This window comes from Alexandromys fortis, unplaced genomic scaffold, assembly GCF_014885135.2.
Source record: "Alexandromys fortis isolate MF-2015 unplaced genomic scaffold, M_Fortis_MF-2015_v1.1 scaffold_48, whole genome shotgun sequence".
In the NCBI taxonomy this organism is placed as follows: domain Eukaryota; kingdom Metazoa; phylum Chordata; class Mammalia; order Rodentia; family Cricetidae; genus Alexandromys; species Alexandromys fortis.
Window position 1 is genome coordinate 2,905,890 of NW_026067947.1, and position 22,003 is coordinate 2,927,892.

Sequence of the window (22,003 nt, forward strand, 5' to 3'; positions counted from 1 at the left end):
AGGCAATTACTTAAGTAGTAATTGCTATTTGTATTTACATAGCTGCTTTGATCCAAGAAGCTCAAAGGGCTTACTAAATTTAGCATTTTAATAAATGTTTCATTTGCATTCTGTGGGTTCTGTTTACCCACACCAAAACTTGGAATTTCCTGAAGGGACCGTTTCCTCAAGTAAAGTGAACAAGGTAATGTCTTCATGTGTGCAGGCATCTCAGGTCTCACTTCTGTCTATTAAGAGGTCGTGACTCTATAGCAGCATAGCAGCAAGGCATGGACGAGGCGGCTTTGAACACACCTGCTTCCTCCTGTGGCTCTCCTTTAGCTTTGGGCATGCTCAACTTGATCCCAGCGCGCTCCTCTGAGGCACTGACAACAGGAGTGTTTATTGCACCGATGGCTTTATATATAATCAGCAAGATAAACATTATTAAATTGTCAGGAGAGACTCAAAGCAGGAAGCGTGGCACCGCGCTGCATTCTAACGATGCTGACCGTCCATGATTGCACGGGGACAGGATCTTAACAAGCCTTGATCTGAGTGTTGGCATCCGCCTCACAAATCACATGGGCTGTTCCTCCTCGCACACTGTTGAATACTGATGGACGTCTCCACCCTGCACAACAGGGAAGTGGGTTTCTATTGGCAATCTTTACCAAAGTGTGTTTCTTCCCTTCTCTACACTCAAGGGTTTACCCTGAATGATTTAATTATAATTTTCCTTGTGTAAGACAAATTAAAGAGGAGAGTAGGAGTGTCGTGCCAAGCACATTATTTATCTCTTTAACAGATTGCAGCTCACCAAACCCCAGAGCTGCTGCGGCGGCGGCTGCTCACAGAGGCTGCAAAACGTACGGGGCAAGCAAGAGTGGGAAGACGGAGGTTTCCAAATGGCATGGAGATACGTGAGCCAGGTAAGAGCCTTACACATCCCACGACTTAAAAAAAAAAATCTCTCTCTTTCTCTCTCCAACCAACTCTCACACACAACACTCCTAGATCTTTTCAGGAAAACAGTCCCCTGAAGGCTGCTCACTGAGGACGGAGTTTGCCAGGCTGGGTTACTGTGCACGGTGGCAAGGCCTCTTGTTTGTGCCGTTACTGCTCTGGAGGGTGCGGTGGGGGGAGAGTATTCCCTGGCAATCGCAGGAGAGCCTGTAAGGATGCATTATTTCACAAATGCCCTAGGGAGGGAGGGATACAAGGTTTGCGTGACGGCAGGAAGAACTTCTGAGGTATCTCCCTGACAGATCGGAGCACACACGAGAACATACTTCCATAATGGCAACCTCCTCCTTCTTATTGCTTCTTTTTGCTTCCCTCTTCTACTCGTCAAGTGGCCACCACCTATGAGACTTTAAAATACAGCATAAGAAGGGGCTGGGCTAGTGGTAGACCACCAGCCTAGCATATCCCCAGCCTTTCCAATAAATGAATAAATATTCAACCTGAGAAGGGAAAGACAGGCTAATATTCATTTTTAGGTACCTGTATGTATATGGAACCAGCTTAAAGATTACTGATTGTAGAATGATCGATTCTATAAGGTTAAAGCTACTACGCTATCTTTAACCTAAGGTATTATCAGTTCAAAGGCGGCTGGTACAAGGTGGGGATTTTACCTCTGTGGTAAAGCTTCTGCTTAACATGTCCAAGGCCCTGCACTCACCAAAAATTAAAACCAAGTGTGTTTGCTTGAGTTTTCCTTGAATCCAGCCACTACCGTCCATGTAGCAGATATAATACAAAATGGGACAACGAAGGGAGTAACTAACATCATATAATTTCCTCGTTCCCTCATCTCTGCATGTGCAACAAGAACTCAGCCTGTTCTCACATCCAGATTCAGGCTGGTGCAACTCTCGATTCTCTTCTGATCCACGGTCTAATTTTAGCATAAGATTAAATGCAACATTTGGGCAGACAAATAAGGACCATAAAAAAAAAATCAAACAAACTTAGTCTGCAGGAATTAGACTGTGTCTTAGATCCACTTCCTCTCAAATGTGTCTGAAGCCATGAAAAGGCTTACTCTTCCCCGGCTTGCCTCCTTGCCGCTCTACCATCGGACTGCAGAGATAGAACCTTTTAGGAGGAAACTGAGCACAGTGCATCTAAACAAGGCGACTTTTCTGGGTCGCGGAAAATCTGTGCAGTCTCCACAGCGGCCGACAAGATTGCAACAAATACCTTAAGTGCATCAGTCGGCATTTTTCAGTGCTCGGCCTCCTGCTCCGCCTATGGATAAAGATGTAATTCAATCACTCTGCAGTAAATGGACAGCATCAACCTCGGGACAGGGAGAGCTGCTACCACAAAGGGCAGCAGCCTAGAATCTTTCTCTTAAAGCCATCTGAGGCTTGCTACTTGGAAAGAAAAGAAATAAAGGCATTATAATAGATTCTAGGGCAGAACTGATGACCGCTTTCCAGGTACACGTATCCTCCCCTGGAAAGCGGGAAACGCAGGAAGCTGTGCTTGGCCCAGGTTACAAACCGACCCTTCCTGTTCACCGTTCTAGTCTTCCATCCCTTCTAGACCACTAAGTTTAAAGCATCTTTTCGTACTTTCCATGACTACCAGAGACATTCCAAGGAAATCTTCAAGGAAGCTTCCCGTTATTAGAGTTATAACATACATGTGTTACCCTCATCTCTGAAAACCTCTCATGACTTTTGAAGCTCAAATCTGATACATATACAGACATGCGTAAGTATACGTGCCACTCAGGAGGGATACATTTTTGAGACATGAGCAACATCACAGCCTATACCCATGAAGACCTAAATGATACAAGATTACACGTCTACAGCCTGGTCTACAAGAGCTAGTTCCAGGACAGGAACCAAAACAGCTACGGAGAAACCCTGTCTCGAAAATACAAGAAAAAAAAAGATTACACATCTAGGCTATGTGTGCATGTGCAAACACATGTGGTACCATCACCGTCTGCTCCTACAGTCCCAACAGGATGGCCAAAACATCCCAATATTAAACCAAATGCAAGAAAAACACAATGCAACCGAGGCATGAGGTAACATACGATGCAGAAGGTTGCTTCCACGCTAACATGGTGAAATATATTTTGGAGAGTTACTGGAGGAATAGAGCCTAAATAACGATTACACAGCACAGGACAGTAAGCACATCGACTGATTTGACATCATCACTGTCAAGGGTTATGTTCCGTTTATCACTGTACGTGCGACACTTTCCACACAACGGGCTTAGTACATGACCACGGCTACAAACACTGGAGCGATGCTTCCATCAGCGCAGTTACAATGACTACGTTATCAATGAAGGGATCTTTCATTTCCATTATATTATCTGGCCGCCACTGTGCAGGTGGTCACATACCGACACATCACTACGTAATTATGAAGAATTGTACATTGTATTTCAGACAGCATTTTTCTAATATAGCAATGCATATCTAGCTAAAACAGAGGGCACAGTGCTCAGTATTTTAGAAAACGTATGAAATGATACTACTCTTGCTCAGTTGATAGATAAAAATTAAACTTTCTCACCAAGTCATCTGGACTTACAAAAACAAAATAGCAAATTTGCTTTTGCCTGATAAAAGTATTTTGCTGGGAGAATTCTTGGTAAGGCTTCTTGCCTTCTGTGTCTACAAGCTCCACATATGAAATATACAGGAAAGGGTCTAAAAAGAGTAAGCAGTGAAAAAAAATGGTCCACTTGAAGAACATTATATATTCCATTTCTGAAGCATACTTCAACATTGGCAATACTGCTTTTGGGTGAAACACAATGAACAAACAGCTTCCTTTCCCTGCGGCTTAAGGAGCACAACACAGTCAGGATCTTAAAACAGTCCAAGCTTCAACTATCATTCATCAAGAGCTCAGGGCATCGAAAACATAAAGTGTTAAAATAAAGTGTTAACTTATAAACAGGAACGCACCAGATGGGACAATGCTACCTCAAGGACCATCAGGAGAAAGTGAGCTTCAGTCCAACTCACCATCCTTTAAATCTTTCCTTAGTGTCTATGCTGAAAAGGCTCATGCTTCCTTCGCTTTCTTCTGGGACACATGATGAAGAACATGGGTTCCCCCACTTCAAGGGGGAGCAGGACATACTAGCAGTAAGCACTTGGCCTCCTCACACCAAGACTTGAAATTGTCCACAGCACACAGCACTGTCGCCTCTGAAGGTGCCCCGAGCCAAGGTGTTCACTCTGCATGGAGTGAGCTCCCGACAAAGCACACAGTTGACCTGGAAGCCTTGGGAGCCAACCCTTCCGATGAGGAGCTACCAGACATCTATCTGCCAGGGCTCCTAAGAAGAGCGTGCATCTGAGAAAGTGCTAACCCCATGGTGAAAAGGTGCAAATAATTAGATGCCTCACACCCAAACCATAGCGAATACGCTCTGGAGTAATCATATGCACATTCAAGCCCCATGAGTACAATGAGATTTCCCAGAGACAAAGAACTGGGCAAGGCCAACTGCCCCTTCCAGGTGGAAGACAATACTGACCACAGACAGGGGTGGGCGTGCGCCTACCTTTCCCGTTTGGGAGTGTGGACCGAGAGTTGTCCATTGGTAGAGGCGTGTGGGTTCATGATGAGGGAGGTCTTGGAAGGTGCCGAGGAAGAGATGCACGTGCTGGTCAGGTCTAGGCTGCTGTGGTTGCTGCCTGTGGTCTCCTCTGCAGTGTGGGCACTTGTCACTTCTTTCCAGAGCTGCTGCAGTTCCGCTGGAATCATGCCTGAAACAAACAAATTGGATAATCAAATCAATTAACAGCTAATTCCGTCCCTCTTCAAACAGTAATTAAATCAAAGAGTCGGTAAACAAAGCTTAGTGTGGGGGGGGGGCGTTGGGGTGTTCACACTTTCCTTTTTGCCTTCCCAACTACGCAAATATGGTAGGGATAAGTGCACCCTCCCACTGAGCAGCCATTGAAGTCCCCTCTTCACGTAGAACAGACACCATGAAAAGGATGCAAGCAACAGCTACTCTGCAACAGCATGGCTCCCTCCATCCAAAGGCTGTTTCTCAGTTTTAGGAGACCAGAGGCAGGCCAGCTTACTTCTAGGCACATAGGAGGCCTCAAAATAAAATCGTTCAACTATAGGCTCATGACAACATGAACCACAAAATGAGTAATTTTTGTGCTTAAGTCTTAAATGATGACAAATAGCTTTGTTATTAAATATAGTTTGTATTAATCACTTTTAGACATAAATTATGAATTCATACCATCTTCCTGAAATGCTTTTCAACTTTTAACAGTCAAATTGATTATACTATGATTATTTCATTAACACACCTATCTTCCTCATTAATTTTGGTTTCTAGTACCACATGCTTAATTGATGGATGTGTCTACTGAAGACTGTGTAACTTTTTATACAAGTAACACTATTATTACTGTCATTTTTGAGATCAATGCTAATGAGCCATTGCCGAGTAAAATGGAAAGGAAAATCAGCTTAGAGTAACAAAGTTCTCTTGTTTGCTTGAATGGGGTCAAAATGGGCAGGGGTCTCCAAGAAATCCTTGTCAACCATTCTTTTCTCTAAGATGAGATCCCATCAGCATGGTCACTTCATCGCTGTGGACCTTTGTGTCTTTATCCTATCCAGCAAAGCCTGCAAAGGCCAGACTTCCCAAATTCTAATTCACTGTGTATTTTAGGTTGGCCTTAATGCCCAGAGACAGGTTCTGAACTGCACCCAAGAACAGCAGAAGCTACAGCTTCCTCTGAAGGAGGAAAAGCAGCCACACACCCTGTACATTGCAAGGCAACTCCACCTCAGAACTGCGTGTCTGGGCTGCAGGTCATTGTCCCCACCGGTGCTCCTAGAGAGCCAGCCATTTTCTGGTTAGATAGCAACAGCCGAAACAGGCTTGTTTCCTACCAACCAAACCCAAACGTACAGGATTGAAAAAAAAAAAAAGAAGAAGAAGGCTGAGTGCATTATATTCATTTGAAACACATAATAAAAAAAATGCCAAGGTCTAAATTTAATTTATTTTTGTCATTTAGAATACAATGGCTAGATAATCATCTCAACGTGATCAGCCAAACATCTTTACTTTGCTAAACTGTTAAAGATTTTAATTATGCCGGCATCGGAGAGCACTGGTCTAATGAGGCGATGGACTCCAGAGAATCCGAGTGGTTAAGAACTGTGAAATGAGTCTGATAGGATTTTTTTATATTCACCGTGGATCGTTTGCATATCAAAGAGGAGTAAATTATTGCACAGCAGACCAATAACCTTCCCCGCCTTTCTAAGAGGAGCAGTAACAAAAACAGTTGGTCTCTCCAAGCTGTGCTCCGGGAAAATGTTCAAATGCTCAAGTATTTGCAATTAATATATATTATAAAGGGAGCGTCAAATAATACGTCGAGTGGTCAGAGATCCTTCAAATGCATCCTCGACAGCCGAGTGAATTTCCTTCTCCCTTCATAAAAATCAAATGCCAATTATATTTTGATGGATTTTGTCCCAAATGAGCATTTAGTTATTAGGCATATTCAATTATTCCTTGTCCCCTGAAATCAAACCTTGAGGCAAATTAACCAAAGGGAAAGGTCACGACACAATCCTGGGGACGGTTTTGCGGCGTGTGAGCTATTATTTTCAACCCCTTTTCAAAGTGACAGGTAGAATGTGCCTACAGCTAGCAGGTCTGCCACTGTGATCCACACACTGACAATTACCGGTAAACAAAGCTGACCCTGGGCCCAGGGTTTACTCAATTGAAACAACGGGGAACAGGCTGGTCTATAGACAAGGGCGTATTGGTATGAAGGCAGAGAAGTCAACACCTATTTTGATTTTCCAGCGAGTGAACGCAGGAAAAGACATAGCCACCTATTTTTCAACTACTCCGACTAATTGATTTCTGGGTCACCTGCAAGGGGGAAGAACATGGGTCTACCAACAGCTGCCTTTACACCTTCCTTCTGAGAAGAACAAGACTCGGAGGCTACTCCAGAGGGACAGCTCTTTGCTGGCAAATTAAGAACAAGACAAAAGTGTTCACCACGCATTCCAACTGCACGTGCAGTGGTGGGAGTCTGCTTTTCTTCTATTCCAGGAAGCTGGCAAATCGGCTTCCGCATGGACCAAGCAGAAAGAGAAACCCATGAGTGACAACTGCACTCTGGGGCAAAATGTCAATGCGGTCATTAGGCTCAAACACATTCTCCATAGACTGTAGGCGGGAGCAGCTGACTTGAGTCCTCCTTTTCAGGTCATGTTACGCGATGACTACTAGCCACCCAAGGATGACTACACCTCATGACAGGTGAAGACAGACAGCAGCTACCCTGGTACCCATCAGGCGACCTGGATTCCATCTTTTAGGTATCACGTGTTTCATTCAGAATGGTGCAGTGAGTGTATCAAGTTAGACAAATCCACTAATTGGTACATAACAAAGCAGGCAGAGTCCATATTTTAAAAAAATTAAAAGGTTGTGATAACAGAAATGGGACATTTCTATATAAAACTACTGATATTAAGGACAATCAAACGCTGAATGAAACTGGATGAGAAGAGAGAGACTTACTATAGCAAACGAAGAGGAGGCTCCAGAGCAGCAGCTCTCAACCAGGGCTGAATGACCCATTCACAGGGGCTGCCTAACTTCCTAACAGTAGCAAAACTACAGTCGTGTAGTAGTAACAAAAGTGATTTTATGGTTGGGGGTCAGCACAACACGAGGAACTATATTAAGGGGGTCACAGCCTTAGGAGGGTTGACAACCACTGCTCTAGAATAATCCAAAAGGAAAAACACTCTAGCATATATACTATATTATATAATATAGTATATAAAATCTCCAGAAAAAGGCCTTTAGGATATCACTCACTATGCCCATACTTTCGGATTTACACACAGATGTAAGGTAACTTGGCAGCGCCATGCAGGAGCTGCAGCAGAGTCCTGATGGTTTCATTATGAAGAGGGCACTCCCAGCACTTTCAGACACCTCGCCCCGGTGCCTCCCAGCATTTCTTTCTTTCTTTTTTTATCTTCTACTTCTTTTTTTTTTCTAGGACAACCTGTCCCTTCATTATAAAAGAAAATGCAGGCACAGGTTTAAAAAATGTATGTTGTGGGGACAGTTGACAGATTACTGCCTGTGGAACTCAATTGTACAACCCCAGGTATCACTGGCTCCAAGACAAACAGTTGATCAACCTTCTTCTGTCCTTGTACGTCCGTACCCAGGTGACCATGTTCAAGCAAGCAGAAAGTTGATTTAAACCTCATAATGACATCAGTTTTAAGCCATCATCTCTCAGATAAAAAAGAATTGTGTTGTAGTTCAAATGTGACTGAACGCTCTTGAGCCTCTTGGCAGAGGAGCCTGGGGAGACCCAAGGGAGTTCCTGCTTCATGAGAGGCAGCATTAACTGTGGTCCCCTTTATACCCAGCGCCCAATGCCACCCATACCAGCATTTACACGCATGCCATCTCGGGCGCACATGCAGACACCCCTTAGACTCCTACATATGCCTTTCCTAACGTTGCAGGCGCTAATAGTTACAGCAGACTGCTCAGCATATCCATCAATGCCGCGGCCAGCGTGCTGCCGACGGGGTCTCTGCTGTGCCGCCGCAGAGATTACACTGCATGCATCAGCACGTTCATCTCTCTCGCGTTACACGGGAGCTTGTCTTGTCACTGCCCAATTGCCCTCTTTTCGGACAGCTTAACTGATGTACTGTAACAATGAACCTTAGTGAGCAAACTTCATAGTACAGGAGCGGTGGGAAAAGACGAGAGCAAGGGAAGCCCGAGTCCGGTGGGTGTGTCAGAGCAGCCTTCCATGTTTCCAACAATAAACCAGAGGGTGTAATTAATGCAGGTTCGAACATTATGCAAGCACAAAACGTGCATTAGCCAGAGTGTCCTTCCTTTGCCCCGTGTTCAGCTCCCACCTCTTCCCACCAGACGGCAATGGAGGAGATGCCTCTCAGATGCCCAGCAGCTCAGCAGACAAGGCGAGGACAGGTGGGAGGGCAGGAGGAAGTGAAAGGGGCGAAGAGCCACAGTCTTAGCATTAAAAGCAAAGAAAAAACAACAACAAAAACCCTAAGGGACAGATGTTGGGTGTGGTTGACTCGGGAGACAAAACCCAAATAGACACGCCTCATTGGCTCCATGCAACACCAAAAATTTCTAGACAAATGACTGCCTCTTCGGCAGTACAAAAGAGACCCGTCATTCTCACCCAGCTTCAGAAGGCAAATGAATCCAGTGCCTTCCTAGGGAAAATCCTAGGAAGCCATAGCTTCCATCTATTCAGTAGCAAGTCCAGATCCGCTCCAGTAAGAACTGCGGGCCTTAAGGATGTGGGATCTGCAGTACCACACACAGCCATACTTGTGTAGGAGCCCACAGGGAATATCAGGAAGCAAGGATGCTCAAATCCCTCATAGAAAAAGATGTATGTCAGACTGGGTCTTGGTACACACCTAAATTCTCAGCTGTTGCTCAGGAGACTGAGGCAGGAGTTGGAGGCCAGCCTTGGGTTACAAAGCGAGAGATTCTGTCTGGAAAGAAAGACAGGCAAAATGGAATGGAAAAGGGAAGAAAGGAAAGAAAAGAGAGGAGAGGATGCCATGGTATCTGAAAGAACCCATGAACATCCTGTTTAGATTTAAATCAGCCTTCCATTAATTATGGTACTCAATACTATGAGTAATTAAACCATTGCTATCTCTGATTACTGGTAGAGCAGCAAGCAAGACATCTGTCCATGTTCAGCACAGGTATCAGTCTGGCTTCTTTTCTTTCAGTGTGTACTTGGGAGAGTCTGAGAATGTGGACTGGACATGCATAGGACAATGGGTATCTGGGACAAGGGAACTGGCCTTTAGTTGCAGTCATGGCCTTCCGACATCCCCCCCCCCCACACGCACTTCCCTTTTTAGTCTTGAGTAAAGTCTTTAGTCTTGAGCCGCTTACACCCACAGGGTCTCCTAAGAACACCTACAGATTCCCTTTGTCTCTGATGCCAGCAACTTTCAAAGACTATTCAAGGTATCTTATCTATTAAACATTGACACTTTTCAGGCTGGAGAGTCATTGGTTAACAGTCATTGGTTAAAAGCACTGACTGTTTTCCCATAGGACTCCGGTTAGATTCCCAGCACCCGTATGACGTTCACAGCCATCTGTAACTCCAGTTCCCAAAGACCTGACACCCTCTTCTGGCATCCATAGGCACTGCATTCACATGGTGAACAGACATACATGCAGGCAAAACATCCATCCATACACACAAAATATAAGAATTAAAGACAAAACGAACAAACAAACAAAAAGCAAGAAAACAAACAAATGATAAACACCAAAAATTCTTAATACTTTTCAAGGAATCAAAGTTTATAAAAAAAAAACTGAGAAAGAACAAAAGAAAGGAAGAAAGAAAGAGAAAAAGGAAGAAAGAAAGAAGGAAAGAAAGAAAAGAAAAAACTGGAAAAAGCAACTGGAAATAAGTGCTCAATTCATTTGCTAAAATAAGCAGAAAAATATAAAAAAGAAACAGAAACAGAACAAAAAATATTCCGCTAATTTTCAGAAACCAGAAGGATTTTATTAACATTTATGGTGGACATAAAGTTGATAGTGTGCCTAAATATTTAAAAACTGGTATCTAGGGCACTCAAGAGCTGCCCAGTTAAGGCATCGCTCTCAGAGGCCCTGGGTGCCATTCCTAACATTCACAGGGCAGCTTACAATTGTCTAATTCCAGTCCCAGAAGATCTGATGCCTTCTTCTGGCCTCTACATGAATCAGGCACACATGGTGCATAGCTCCACATGCAAATAAAAATGCAATAATAGTTTTAAATGGTGTTTATACAAAATATTACTAAGATTTAAATGAGGAGCCCAGAATCATGGACTCAGGAGGTGGAGGCAGGAGGATTGTGAGTTCCAGGTTAGCCTGAGCTATGTCAGAAATCCTATCAGAGAGGGAGAAGAGAAGAAGCCAAGGAGGGAGGGAAGAAGAAAAGGGGTGTATGTTCAGAGACAAGAAAGGAAGAAGGAAGGAAAAAAGGAACTTTGCATGTTGCAAAATAAGTCTTAATATGTATGATTTAAAAAGTATGTTTCAAGAACACTGGGAACCGAAATGCCAAAGGACTGCATTGAAACGTTTAGTAAGAGCAAGGAACATTAGTTTCCCCTTTCCCCAACACTGCAACTCTGCCCTTGGGAGCATTCAGGTCCTTGACTCTCCATCCTGACACCAACAGGCACTGCAAGCACCCATCTGCTTTTGTGGTTGTTGGCTAATGCCTCTCTGTGCGTGTTTCAGGTAAGCACTTCTCTGCATTCCACACAGGGAGAGATCAAGAAACACCCCATCCCCTCTGCCCACCGTCTCCACGGGGCTGCTTCCCGAGTAATGGATGCATACCTTGAGCAAGAGGTTGGAGGGGAAGGGCAGGCTGCCCGGGCTGAATGGTTAGAAGGCCTTGGCGCTGCAGAGACAGGAGGTGCTGCTGCTGCAGCTGCTGCATCTGTAGAAGCTGCTGCTGGAAAGCCAACTGCTGGGTAGCCACCTGCTGTTGCTGCAAGAAACAGTGAGGGGCAGAAATGAGATGGCCACTTTCCAATGAAGGTTAAAAGTGTGCATGTTTCAAAACTCGCCGCCACCTTCAAAACCCTGAGGACTGCAACCTGAGCTCAGTGGAGGGCTCAATGTCAAGGTTTAAGAGGGACACAATGTACCATGTCTGAAGACAGGTAAGGGGGGAGGGGGAGGTCTGTGTTAACGCTTCTGCTGCCCGCCCCCCTAGGGAAAGGGTTCTTGTGACAAGCCTGCTTTCCGGACAGTAGGAAAAGCGTGACTTCTATAGTCAAGACATGAACTTTTGAGACTTTGAAAGCTGTAAATATTCACACTAGAAAGGAGATTCCATCCTTCTAGTCTGCAAGGATTTGAACTCTAAACTCTTGAGGTGTAAAAGAACAAGATGTCTTCCTCCCTGCCTGCACCGGCAAGGGCCTTTCGCTACTGTTTATCACTTCTGACATAAACAAATGAGAAAAGATCAGACCTTTGAGGAAGAAAAACTTCATCTAATATTGTTAATTAGCCATGACAAACGATGAAATAACATTGTAAATCTTTCATAGAAACAGCCACTAGATTTTAATTACGAACATTCATAATTTAGCAAACAACATCATCCTCCACCATGAGTGTTTAATGCGAACAGGCACTCCAAACTTTAGCTCCTTCGGCTGGCTTGAGTTTCAGCCTCCATGTCATCCCGAGTCTCCCGCCCACTTTGCTCTTGAAAGGAGGGGCTTTAAGATATGATAAATATCTCTGTTGACTGGGCCATGACAGGAGGAAAACTTTTGTTGTGTAAAACATCAACACATCATTCCTGTGTTTAGCAGGCTTTACCCCAGCCAAAAAAAATTAATGTAGATTTCCTCAGTAATTATCTGAGTGATAGAAAGATAATATGGTGCAGGAATACAATAAATAGAAGGAAATTATCTAATATCCTAAATCTGCTAGGAATCATATCGAGGTGGAGGTCTTGGCTACACTATAGCTAACAATTAGAAAGGAAAAAAAATTAACCCTTTCCAAACTGAATCCAAATATATATGTGTGTGTGTGTGTGTATCTATGTACATAGATATACATATATATATCTTTAAGGAACACACAAGAGCTTTTATAATTCTGAATATTATTTCAAAGGACAGCAACACTTTTGCGACTGAGATGATGACCCAGTGTTTTTAGACCGTGCTTCGCTTAATAACGATACTTTACAAACAACTGCATTCACTTTAACCTAACACATGACCTCGATCTGATATGGCCATAAAATGGTGTGTGCACCGAGACCTTCTGATGCAAAGTTCAAAGGAAGAGAAAAATGGTGGTTTCCTTTTGGCCTCTGTGTAGTTTATTTTACAGTTAAAAAAAAAATAAGGGAAAAAAAAGTAAGGAAAAAAAAAAGCCATCGTGCTCATATTAGTAACCAATTTCAGGCTTACCACCATGCCACTGAGAAAGTTAATTGAGTTTCACTCCAAAAAAAAAAAAAAAAAAAAACAAATTCTATACCACTAACAACAAAAATTTAAATAAATTTAAATGAAAAGCCAGTACTTTCATTTTAAGAACAGCATGCAGAAAATGATCCAATTGTTTTTACCCCTTCCCAAGTTACCACGTTAATGTGAAACCCAGTGACAGTTATATTTGTGTCGAAAGGATTTCTTCCCTTCTTCAACAGATATTAACTCAAGACATTAAAGAAGGGGGATACAGACACAGTCAAAGACTGGGGAATTAGCCCCTCTTAAAGTCAAATATAAAAGGGGGGTGGAGGCTAGGGCGGGTGCTTCCTGTCTTACTGTAAATGAATGTTTAAAAATTGTGTATTTATATGAAATGACTGATGCCTTTTTCTGTTGTCTGTGGCCATCCCTAGGCAAGGCCCATGAAAGCTGTCCACGTTTGAAAAGCCAGGATATAAAAGTATACAAGGCCCATTGTCCCGAGAAGAATTTAAAAGCAACACTGGTTGCCAAACTGTGCTCCCCACCCAGTTACCAAACACAGGATACGAGGCCGTTTGTTTACTTCTCACAGTTGAATGCACACAAAAAAGGTCTCTGCACAGTCCCCGGACAGGTCAGCAGGCAGGGTTAAAATGCTCAAATGCCCTGATAAACCTTGCGTTTCGGGTCCCCTCCCCAGAGCTGCAGTCAAAGGTCTGTTTTCCTTTCTTTGGCTACTCCCTACTGCCTAACATAAACTGTCATAACTGGCCAGGACAAACGGCCCTTTTAAAACAATCGGCTTAGCCACCTCACCGCGCAGGATGGCACCCCCACCCCCCACCTATGCCCAGCTTGATTGTAAGACGAATTCTCCCATCTACTTTCCAAACTACGATGAGTCCAGGACCCGGGAGCTGTGCTTCCATGGTATCCTTGCCTACATCTCTGACATCATCAACACCTATATCCAAAGGAACATCTTGGAAGTCAAACTTCCCCAGGGGGTATCAGGAAAAGACAGAAAATGCACTGTGCTCTGGCTACAAGTTCACAGATAGTCAAAAAAAAAAAGTGGGGGGGGGCAGGAGAGGAAGTACGTGAAGGGAGAAAATGGCGTGCCATTAACAACAGTCCGTTCCATAAAGGAATACACTGGCTCCGTCTGCCAACGTCTATGTTCAAAACCTTGCCAAAATTATCACCGCCACGTCACACCACAGCAGCCACCATGTGACTCTCTCACTGTAGCACAGGAGGGACCGTCACCTGCATGATGATCTGGGGACACAAGCCCTCGACATCGCAGAGAAGCAGGATTTTCTAACAGTCCGGTGGCGCCATAAACACACAGTGAAACCCAAGGACACACACGTGTCTGACTGACCCCACCTGTCTATAGGTACACTGAGGCCGCATCAAGCCACGGGCCACAGTAAGCCTACAGTCCTCAAGATGCAAACAGACAAACAAACAAGAACAAAAGCCTACTACAATGCAGGAGCCCCTTTGCCTATGGACGCGGCGTGCTCATCTGGCCATCGATCTCTGCCCAAACTCACAAGTCACTATCATGTTTATGTTCCCCCCGACAACAGCCCTTTCGGGAGCTCTCTTCTACTGGGGGAACTTCCCCCACTCCTCCTCTTGCTGGAGCCCTCAGAGCTCATCTGAACTTTCATGTCTTCCCAGCACGCGGATGTGCTTCCCAAACTCTGTCCACGAGACCAAATAAGAGGTTAATCAGGAGTGGCACCGGGAAGGAAGAACACAGCCCCTGGTGACTGATAAGAGCGGCCGTGGCAGCCCTTTCTAGTGCGTCTTCAAATACAGAGTTAAAGATCTTTAAAAAACTAAATTTTGATGCCTTTGAAAAGAAAGAAGCACAAAATAACAACAGGGGGTTATTGCCTGCAAGCCACGGGGGAGAAACTCCATGATTCTTCTTCTCCCTTTTGAAGGCTGTGAGAAATCGGATTCAAAAAAGCGGCGGCAGAAGGGGAAACCTCTTGAGGCTGTAACCATTTCCTGCGATCATGCATAATGTACTTCAAAAGTGGGTTGTTACCAATTCTGTTGATCAATTGCACCTCCTTCGTAGCCCTTCTTTTTTTCTGCTGTGTTTACATCTGATGTGACTCAATGACAAGCACTGTCTGAGACTGTGAAACAGGCCTGTCATGTTGATTTATGGGCGCATCAAACCCCAACTTGTCCAAACTGAAGCTCGCAGTTCATTAATTAGAGACTTGTGACTTTGAAGTCAGCTTTCAGACTGTGGTTTTTAACATTTGGCTTAATTTATATGCTCTTGAATGTGGATCTCTAAGGGGAAAAACTGAAATTCCCTCCTTGTCTTTGAACTTCTTTTGACCGCACAATAATCATTTCTTTGTCCAGAGTGATGCCTGCAATCCCGGAGTCATTAAGGCGCATTGAACTGCCACTGATGAGTAAGCCCCGCTGAATTAGAAAAACAGCCAGGAAAACAAAGCTGAGAGCCTTCTGCGGGGTGATATCTCACAATTACATGCCTTCCCTCCCCGTGCCATTTCCATTTTAATTACTGTTAGTCCTTTAGATTTACATTTTAGACACTTTTTAATCTGGTCGCTTTTTTATTAGAGCAGCGCCCGGTAGCGAGCCACTGTCCTTAAGGCTGTGTCAGCATTTTCATTAATATGCCTCCTCCCTTTACCCCAAAACTGCCCCTGCTCCGCGGGGGGTTTACAAGCAGCCTGCTAAACAGGACTCCGGGGTGGGGAAACTTGGCAGAGCATAGAAAACCTTCCCAATTTGTGCACAGGGAGGAGCTGGCATGGGGAGAAAAGTCTGGTAAACTCCCATGTGTAAAAGCCATCGTACAGACTCGTGTGAGGGGCAGGGATGTGGAGTCAGTCACCTGGCAAGACGCCCCCACAAGAGCAAAGGAACTGACTGCGGAGGGCTGGCAGAGAAGCCAGGAAAGAGGGTAGCACGCTGCTTGTGGGATTAGAAATTTTGTGGTCACAGCGAGAGATCCTGAAGCAGAAGCTTCTGGACCACTGTGCAATGAGAAAGGGTGTGAGGACGTCCTAATACCTAGGCGGCTCCCAAAAGTGACACCACCTGGGACTCACGGAGCACACTAAAGACTAAGTGGTGACGAACCCTCCCGGGAAAGTCTCAGGGTGTACGGGGCTCCAAGCATCACCTGCGTGGGCAGTGCAGCCAAATGCAGTACATTAGGAATGCTATAAAGAACTGGGACACAGAAGGAAAAGCAGTGCAGTGTTTGCTTGCTTGCTTTTCCTCAGTCCAGTCCAGGTGACCTGAGACCAAGTCCCTTGACTTTGTCATGCTATCTAGTGCATGCATTAAGTAATTAGGACATGCTCAACATGCAAAAGGTCAAATGAAGACGGGCATGTTTAATCACACTCTAAATGTCTTGTTTGCTTGCCTGACACCGCAAGAAGCTAGCTGGCCAACGGAAAAGGCCATTGCCACCTGCCCAAACACTTGAGTTCATCAAACAAACAAACCAATAATGACATGATGGGGAAAAAAAACAACAACTAAATATGTGTGTGTGTGTCCTTCTCCAGTTTTGTCCCTCCCCATCCAGGCTGCATGCTGGCCCTCCGCGGCACAGAAGGAGCCCAGAACCCTGCTCCTGACGCTGTCAGCACAGAGCTACGCTGTGGTGGTGATGTAAAGTCAGGGATCGAGAAATCTTAGCACAAACAGGACAATAATTCTTGGTCTGAAAGCCGAGAACCAATAGAGTCAGCTGAGTTGGGCAATCATTTAAAAGATGAATGACAGTTTAATAGCCACTAGATAGTCCCCTGAGATCTGTGGTTTGAAAGTAAAATAGGCATTGTCGGTACCTCTTTGGGCTGTTTTCCAGCATGTTGCTGTTGGAGGAGTTGAAGCTGCAACTGTTCTTGTTGTTTCTTATAAAATTCTTGAAGCTGCTGCTACAAGGGAGAGAGGAGGGGTCGGTAAAGTAACAGAAGAGCAAGGCCCACTGTCCCCATCCACGCCACGCGCAAACTGTGATTGGAAAAACAGCATCCTTTCATCTGCAAGGGCCTGACCTTTCACTCTGAAACCTGACAATAAATTCCACGGACACTGACTATTCTTGGCATTAAGGTCTGAGGAGTAATCTCAAAAATGAACTGATGAAAAACATACCATTTTCTACACAAATTAATTAAAATAAGGCAAGGGATGACCTTTGATTGTACAACAAAGCCAAGATGCCCTTGCAGAGTCTGGTCAGTCTCCAGTGTAGGCTTTCTAAATTACGGGGGGAGGGGCAAGGAGGGTCCCACCCTTGTATGCTTCAACGATGTTGGGAACTTCCTGAGTCTATCCTCACCCTTCTGTATCAGTGACTTCTATCCCTGTGGCAGCTAGCCTTATCTGTTGGGTTCAGACTGCCTCTCCAGTCTGAGGATTATGTCCCCAAGACCCAAGGGCAGCCACAAGTTTCTCTGAGCATCAGTACGTGCAGAAAAAGTGAACTCTGTGCCTTGAAATTAATGAACTCCAAAATGTTTCTTTTGTATGTTCAAGAAAAAAAAATTGTTTTTTTAAGGTAAGCCTTGGAGTTGAAATGGGGACTTCAAGAGCTGTCTATACAAACTGGCTTCCAATGTGCACCTCAGGTTGCTCTGATTCATGCCATTCAGAAGCCTCTAGGCTTACCAAATAAGAGTGCAAAGCCATGTGAGTCTGAAAGATTTTTGTTCCCTATCAAGTCCAATCACAGCCCTAATATCGGTCCACAGGGCACTCTCCAGACCTAAGGCCTGGACCTGTGGCATCATCCTGCTCCTTCAGGGGCACAGATGTCACACTTATCATTCGGGGACCAGGTGGGGTTCTGTGCCCCTTAGCCTGCCACGGTCATTCTTCCAGAGGGAAAACATCTGTGTGGATGAAGGGGCGCCGCGCACCACGCTGTGGGGTTCTGGGTCGTGCAGAGCGGGCAGGAGGACAATTACCTGTTGAAGCATGAGGGCCTGCTGCTGCTGGAGGAGAACCTGGAGCTGCTGGGGGCTCAGCACTTGCTGCTGGAGGATCTGCTGCATTTGCTGGGGAGTGATAACCTGGGGTGTCATCATAGCCACTGACACGGGGACCTAGAACAGTAACGAAGGGTCAGTAAGGAGCCAGGAAGACACATACCCTCAGCCTCCCGGGTGAAGAGATACAACCGCAGATCCTAGATTAACCCTGGTGGAATGAGCAGGATCAATTTTACTGTGACGTTGTTGCTAAGTACCAAACTCAGGACATCACAGATGCCAGGCAAGTCAAGAAGTGGAAAAGAAAATCGTGCACCCTGGGTGGTTTCAGGAGTAGAGAAGGAAGCAACATTTTAACAAATGCTCTCAGGATCAGGGCAGACCTATCCTTCCTCACAACAGATCTCTACCTTACCAAATGCTCTCAGGAGCAGGGCAGACCCACCCTTCCTCACAACATATCTCTAGTCAGAATAAGCTGTGAGAAGTTAACCTAGACTTCAGTTTTGTTTTAGGGAGAACATTAAGGAGGAAAAAACAGTTTTGCAGCTGCAACTGGTACGACCCACTTCCCTCTGGACAGTGATTTTCAGACTCATCCAGGATGCTCAGGTGGTGCAGAGGAGGGCGGTGGGGAGAGAATCGTGGACACACCTTCTGAACTTAAAACGCGGCCCCTTCCTAGGATGCCTTTTACCCTTCCTTATTCAGCCAGCATACAGATGTCTCAATTCTTTCATATTACGTGTGATACCAGCAAAAGCCGCTTTCCATGACATTTCAGTGACAAACAGCTACAGTGATGAACTTGATAGCATTTCGTATTTGCAACTGTTAACACGTTTCTGCACGGGCATCTCTGCAAGGAACCTGCACACTGTATCTGAAAGGATGATGTCTTGTTCAGATAAAACACTGACATTAAAATGACAGGCTGTCTTGGCCAAGGTTACACAAATTGTATTCAAGCGGATACCTAATGACAATGCTGCGAATTCTGCGAGCTTTCTAGAATGTAATTTAGCTATTCAAAATAATCACTGCACTTGTGTTTAATTTTCAGACTACATGAGAACCATTTTGTCAGTCCCCGTAATCCAAGAAGACTACTTCATGAAAAATCACCCCCCATAAAAAGATAAGAAAAAAAACAATAAAAGACGAGAGCCAAATGTCTAAGAGTAATATTTAAGCATCTTACTTTTCTTTTTTTTTTTTTAGCAAATGTGCTAAAGCTAGAAGCTAGAAGCTGTAAAGGATATATACTTTGTTAAAAAGGGTCTGCTGTCATCTCATGTATTACAATAAAAGGTAATAATATGTTTTGCACTTTGCCTGTGTGCCACTTTAAAAAAAATCCTACAGACAATAGCTGATCAAAAGATAAAAGATTTTTTAAAAAAAAAATCTTTCGGAGGAACAGTAAGCAAAAGAGAGAAACGGAGTGTTAATTTTATGTAACATAATGTCTTAATATGCAGTTTATCTTGACTTTTTCACATGGCTTGCCCTGTCATTTGCATAGCGAGCTCTCATTCCTAATTTCACACTCATTATGCACTGATGTCCCGATTTCTCAGCATCACTAATTTTGATGAACTAAAAGTGGTTGCTGAAGGTCAGATTCGCATACAGTGAGCATCCTCTATTGTTGTTGTGGCGTGTTGTGTGTTGGGGTGAGGCTGGGGGAGCGTCAGGTGCAAGTTTCGGATGTTTAGAAAACATTAGCTAGAATATTCAAAAAAAAAATTTCATTAACCCAACTCAGGGAGGTCATCCATGAATTCTTCCTATTGCAGTGGTCTTTTAAGTATAGATGTAGTTACACTGTAATTTAAAACAGATGGGCATGTCTGAATATTTTTATATGCAAAAAGGGACAGATGTATATGAATGGATAAATTATCCTTTTAAAAAGATAATTCGCAGCATGAAATATCACCAAGGATTGGAACACTGAACTTGCGTACAGTCTAGGGCAAACGCCAAGAAGACATTATCAAAACATCTAACCATCTACGCACTAATTCCAATTAGTCGATCTTGTCTTCATGCAGAAGAAACTTTCTGAATTTTTAAAATAGGCACTGGGTGCCAATCGTGATCTCTGGAGCTCCTGAAGTCAACATATCACAAAAGAAGTTTACTGTTCCTTGAGAGTCGCATGGCCAAACAGGAGGCTCCCTGGAGCAAACAGAGGAGCCATGATGAAGGTTTCTTTTTCTCTCTGCATTTCTTGGATGGCGTACAACACAAATAGGCGTGAGCCAAATGTCTAATGGCGATGGACAGGAAAACAGACAGGAACAGGGTGGTGTAAAGTCTGAGCTGGCAATGAGCATGAACCTAGAGAACAGTGGCGGAGGAGCACACAGAAACAATCCCTGCGTCGTCATTCCTCAAAGTGGGCGGGAGCCCCTGGAAAGGGACACAGGTCAGTTTAGGGGGCTGATGGAGACACTATGGGGGCCACGGAGATTCACGAATGTCAGTTCTCTTCTAACTGGATAAAGAGTGGACTCTATAGTCTATTAGACTTTAGTAAAGTTGATTTAAATCACTGTAGGCAATATGTATATTTTGCTGAATTTTTTTATCATATATTTTTAAAAGCATCTTAATTTTAAGCCTGGTAACATAGGTATGTGGCTTTTTGAACGAGAAATACCCTGGCCCTTTGACTGTCAACAAAAAAGGGTGATCAGGGAAAGATTGACAGGTCCAGGTAATTTTCAAATCCTTGCAGAGAGCCCATGGTCTCCAGTTCCCTTTCCCACAGTTACTTCTTCATTGTTGGCAGTCGAACTGCAGAACAGTAGAATGAACTGGACTCTCCCCTGCTCGCTCCCTTTGGACACTTTGATGGAGGGTCTGATGAGTAATAAAACGCTTCAAGCAGCAGGCGCAGCCCAGCCAGGGCCAGGCTCAAGAAGCCTGAGTAACCCTCCCAACTAGTGGAGCGGTCCCGGAGTAATCAGAAGTGGGCCATTATATCCTGATGGCTTGAACTTTGCTTTTACTATCTGAAACCACAGTTTCACACCAGTTACTTCCCAGCCACCAAAGTAGGCCAGGGAGCTTCATTTACAAATGCAGTAAAACAGATTTTGGTAGCTAGTGGTCCCCCCACATCCTGCTCCCCGCACCACACACACACACACACACACACACACACCTCAAGTTACTGCTCCCATATATCAGGACAGGAGGTTGTAGCAAGGTTTCACAAAAAGTAGAAAAGAAATGAGTGAGAGAGGAAAAAAAATAAGCAGGGCATAGTTTAAGGTTTTAAATAGTTAAGAATTATGGCCTATATATCCACTCCCTTAATTCCCAGTGTCCAGCTTTCTCATGTAGCTAGTCCTTACTAATACTAGGAATCAAAGGGCATGCAGTACCAGCGAGGGGCTATTACAGCCCACACTTTATTACCCATTACTACTGAGGTCATTAACGGCAAGAGTGATCGTCGCGGCCCTCACCTATTGATCACTCTAACTGCTATCATTTAATCCCGTGTTGAATGTCTGGAAAGCAGCTAAAGGCACACGAGAGAGAGTGGGTTAGCGAGGAGAAATATGGCCAAAGCTTAGAAATTACACTTTGATTCATAAAATCTAGCCAGTGGTTTAAATCAATAGTATTTAAAACAGTTGTGTGAGTTTTGAACTACAGCCGTCTAATATTTATAGGGCTCTCATTGAGAACGTTCCATGAAAACTAAACTTTGTCGTCCTCCCTCTATCCCCCCACCCCCCACCCCCGAGCCCCAACACCCACCTCACCCTCCTGGAGATAAAAATTCGTTTCTGATGCTAAGAGTAGCTACAAGGGCTTTTGCCTTATCTGGGAGTTGAAGCTTATTCTTGATTTTTTTTTTCCCCCTCAGAAGACAATTTAAATGTAAGGCAAGGGAAAAAAAAAACCTGAGCCTGTGCT

At 44.4% G+C, this 22,003-nt stretch overlaps 1 protein-coding gene across 13 annotated transcripts in view; it reads right to left on the reverse strand.

Annotated features, from left to right (window-relative positions):
* The window catches only part of Foxp1 (forkhead box P1), a 622,100-nt gene that overhangs the window by 72,780 nt on the left and 527,317 nt on the right, over positions 1 to 22,003 (reverse strand). For 11 of the 13 annotated variants that reach the window (XM_050149366.1, XM_050149370.1, XM_050149374.1 and 8 more), the window contains 4 exons: positions 18,041 to 18,178; positions 16,916 to 17,005; positions 11,428 to 11,581; positions 4,534 to 4,738 (listed from right to left, as the gene is read on the reverse strand). In XM_050149366.1, coding sequence (XP_050005323.1) covers positions 4,534 to 4,738; positions 11,428 to 11,581; positions 16,916 to 17,005; positions 18,041 to 18,178 — 587 coding nt within the window. The remainder of the gene's footprint in view (positions 1 to 4,533; positions 4,739 to 11,427; positions 11,582 to 16,915; positions 17,006 to 18,040; positions 18,179 to 22,003) is intronic. The other 2 variants (XM_050149375.1, XM_050149373.1) reach the window with 1 other exon arrangement.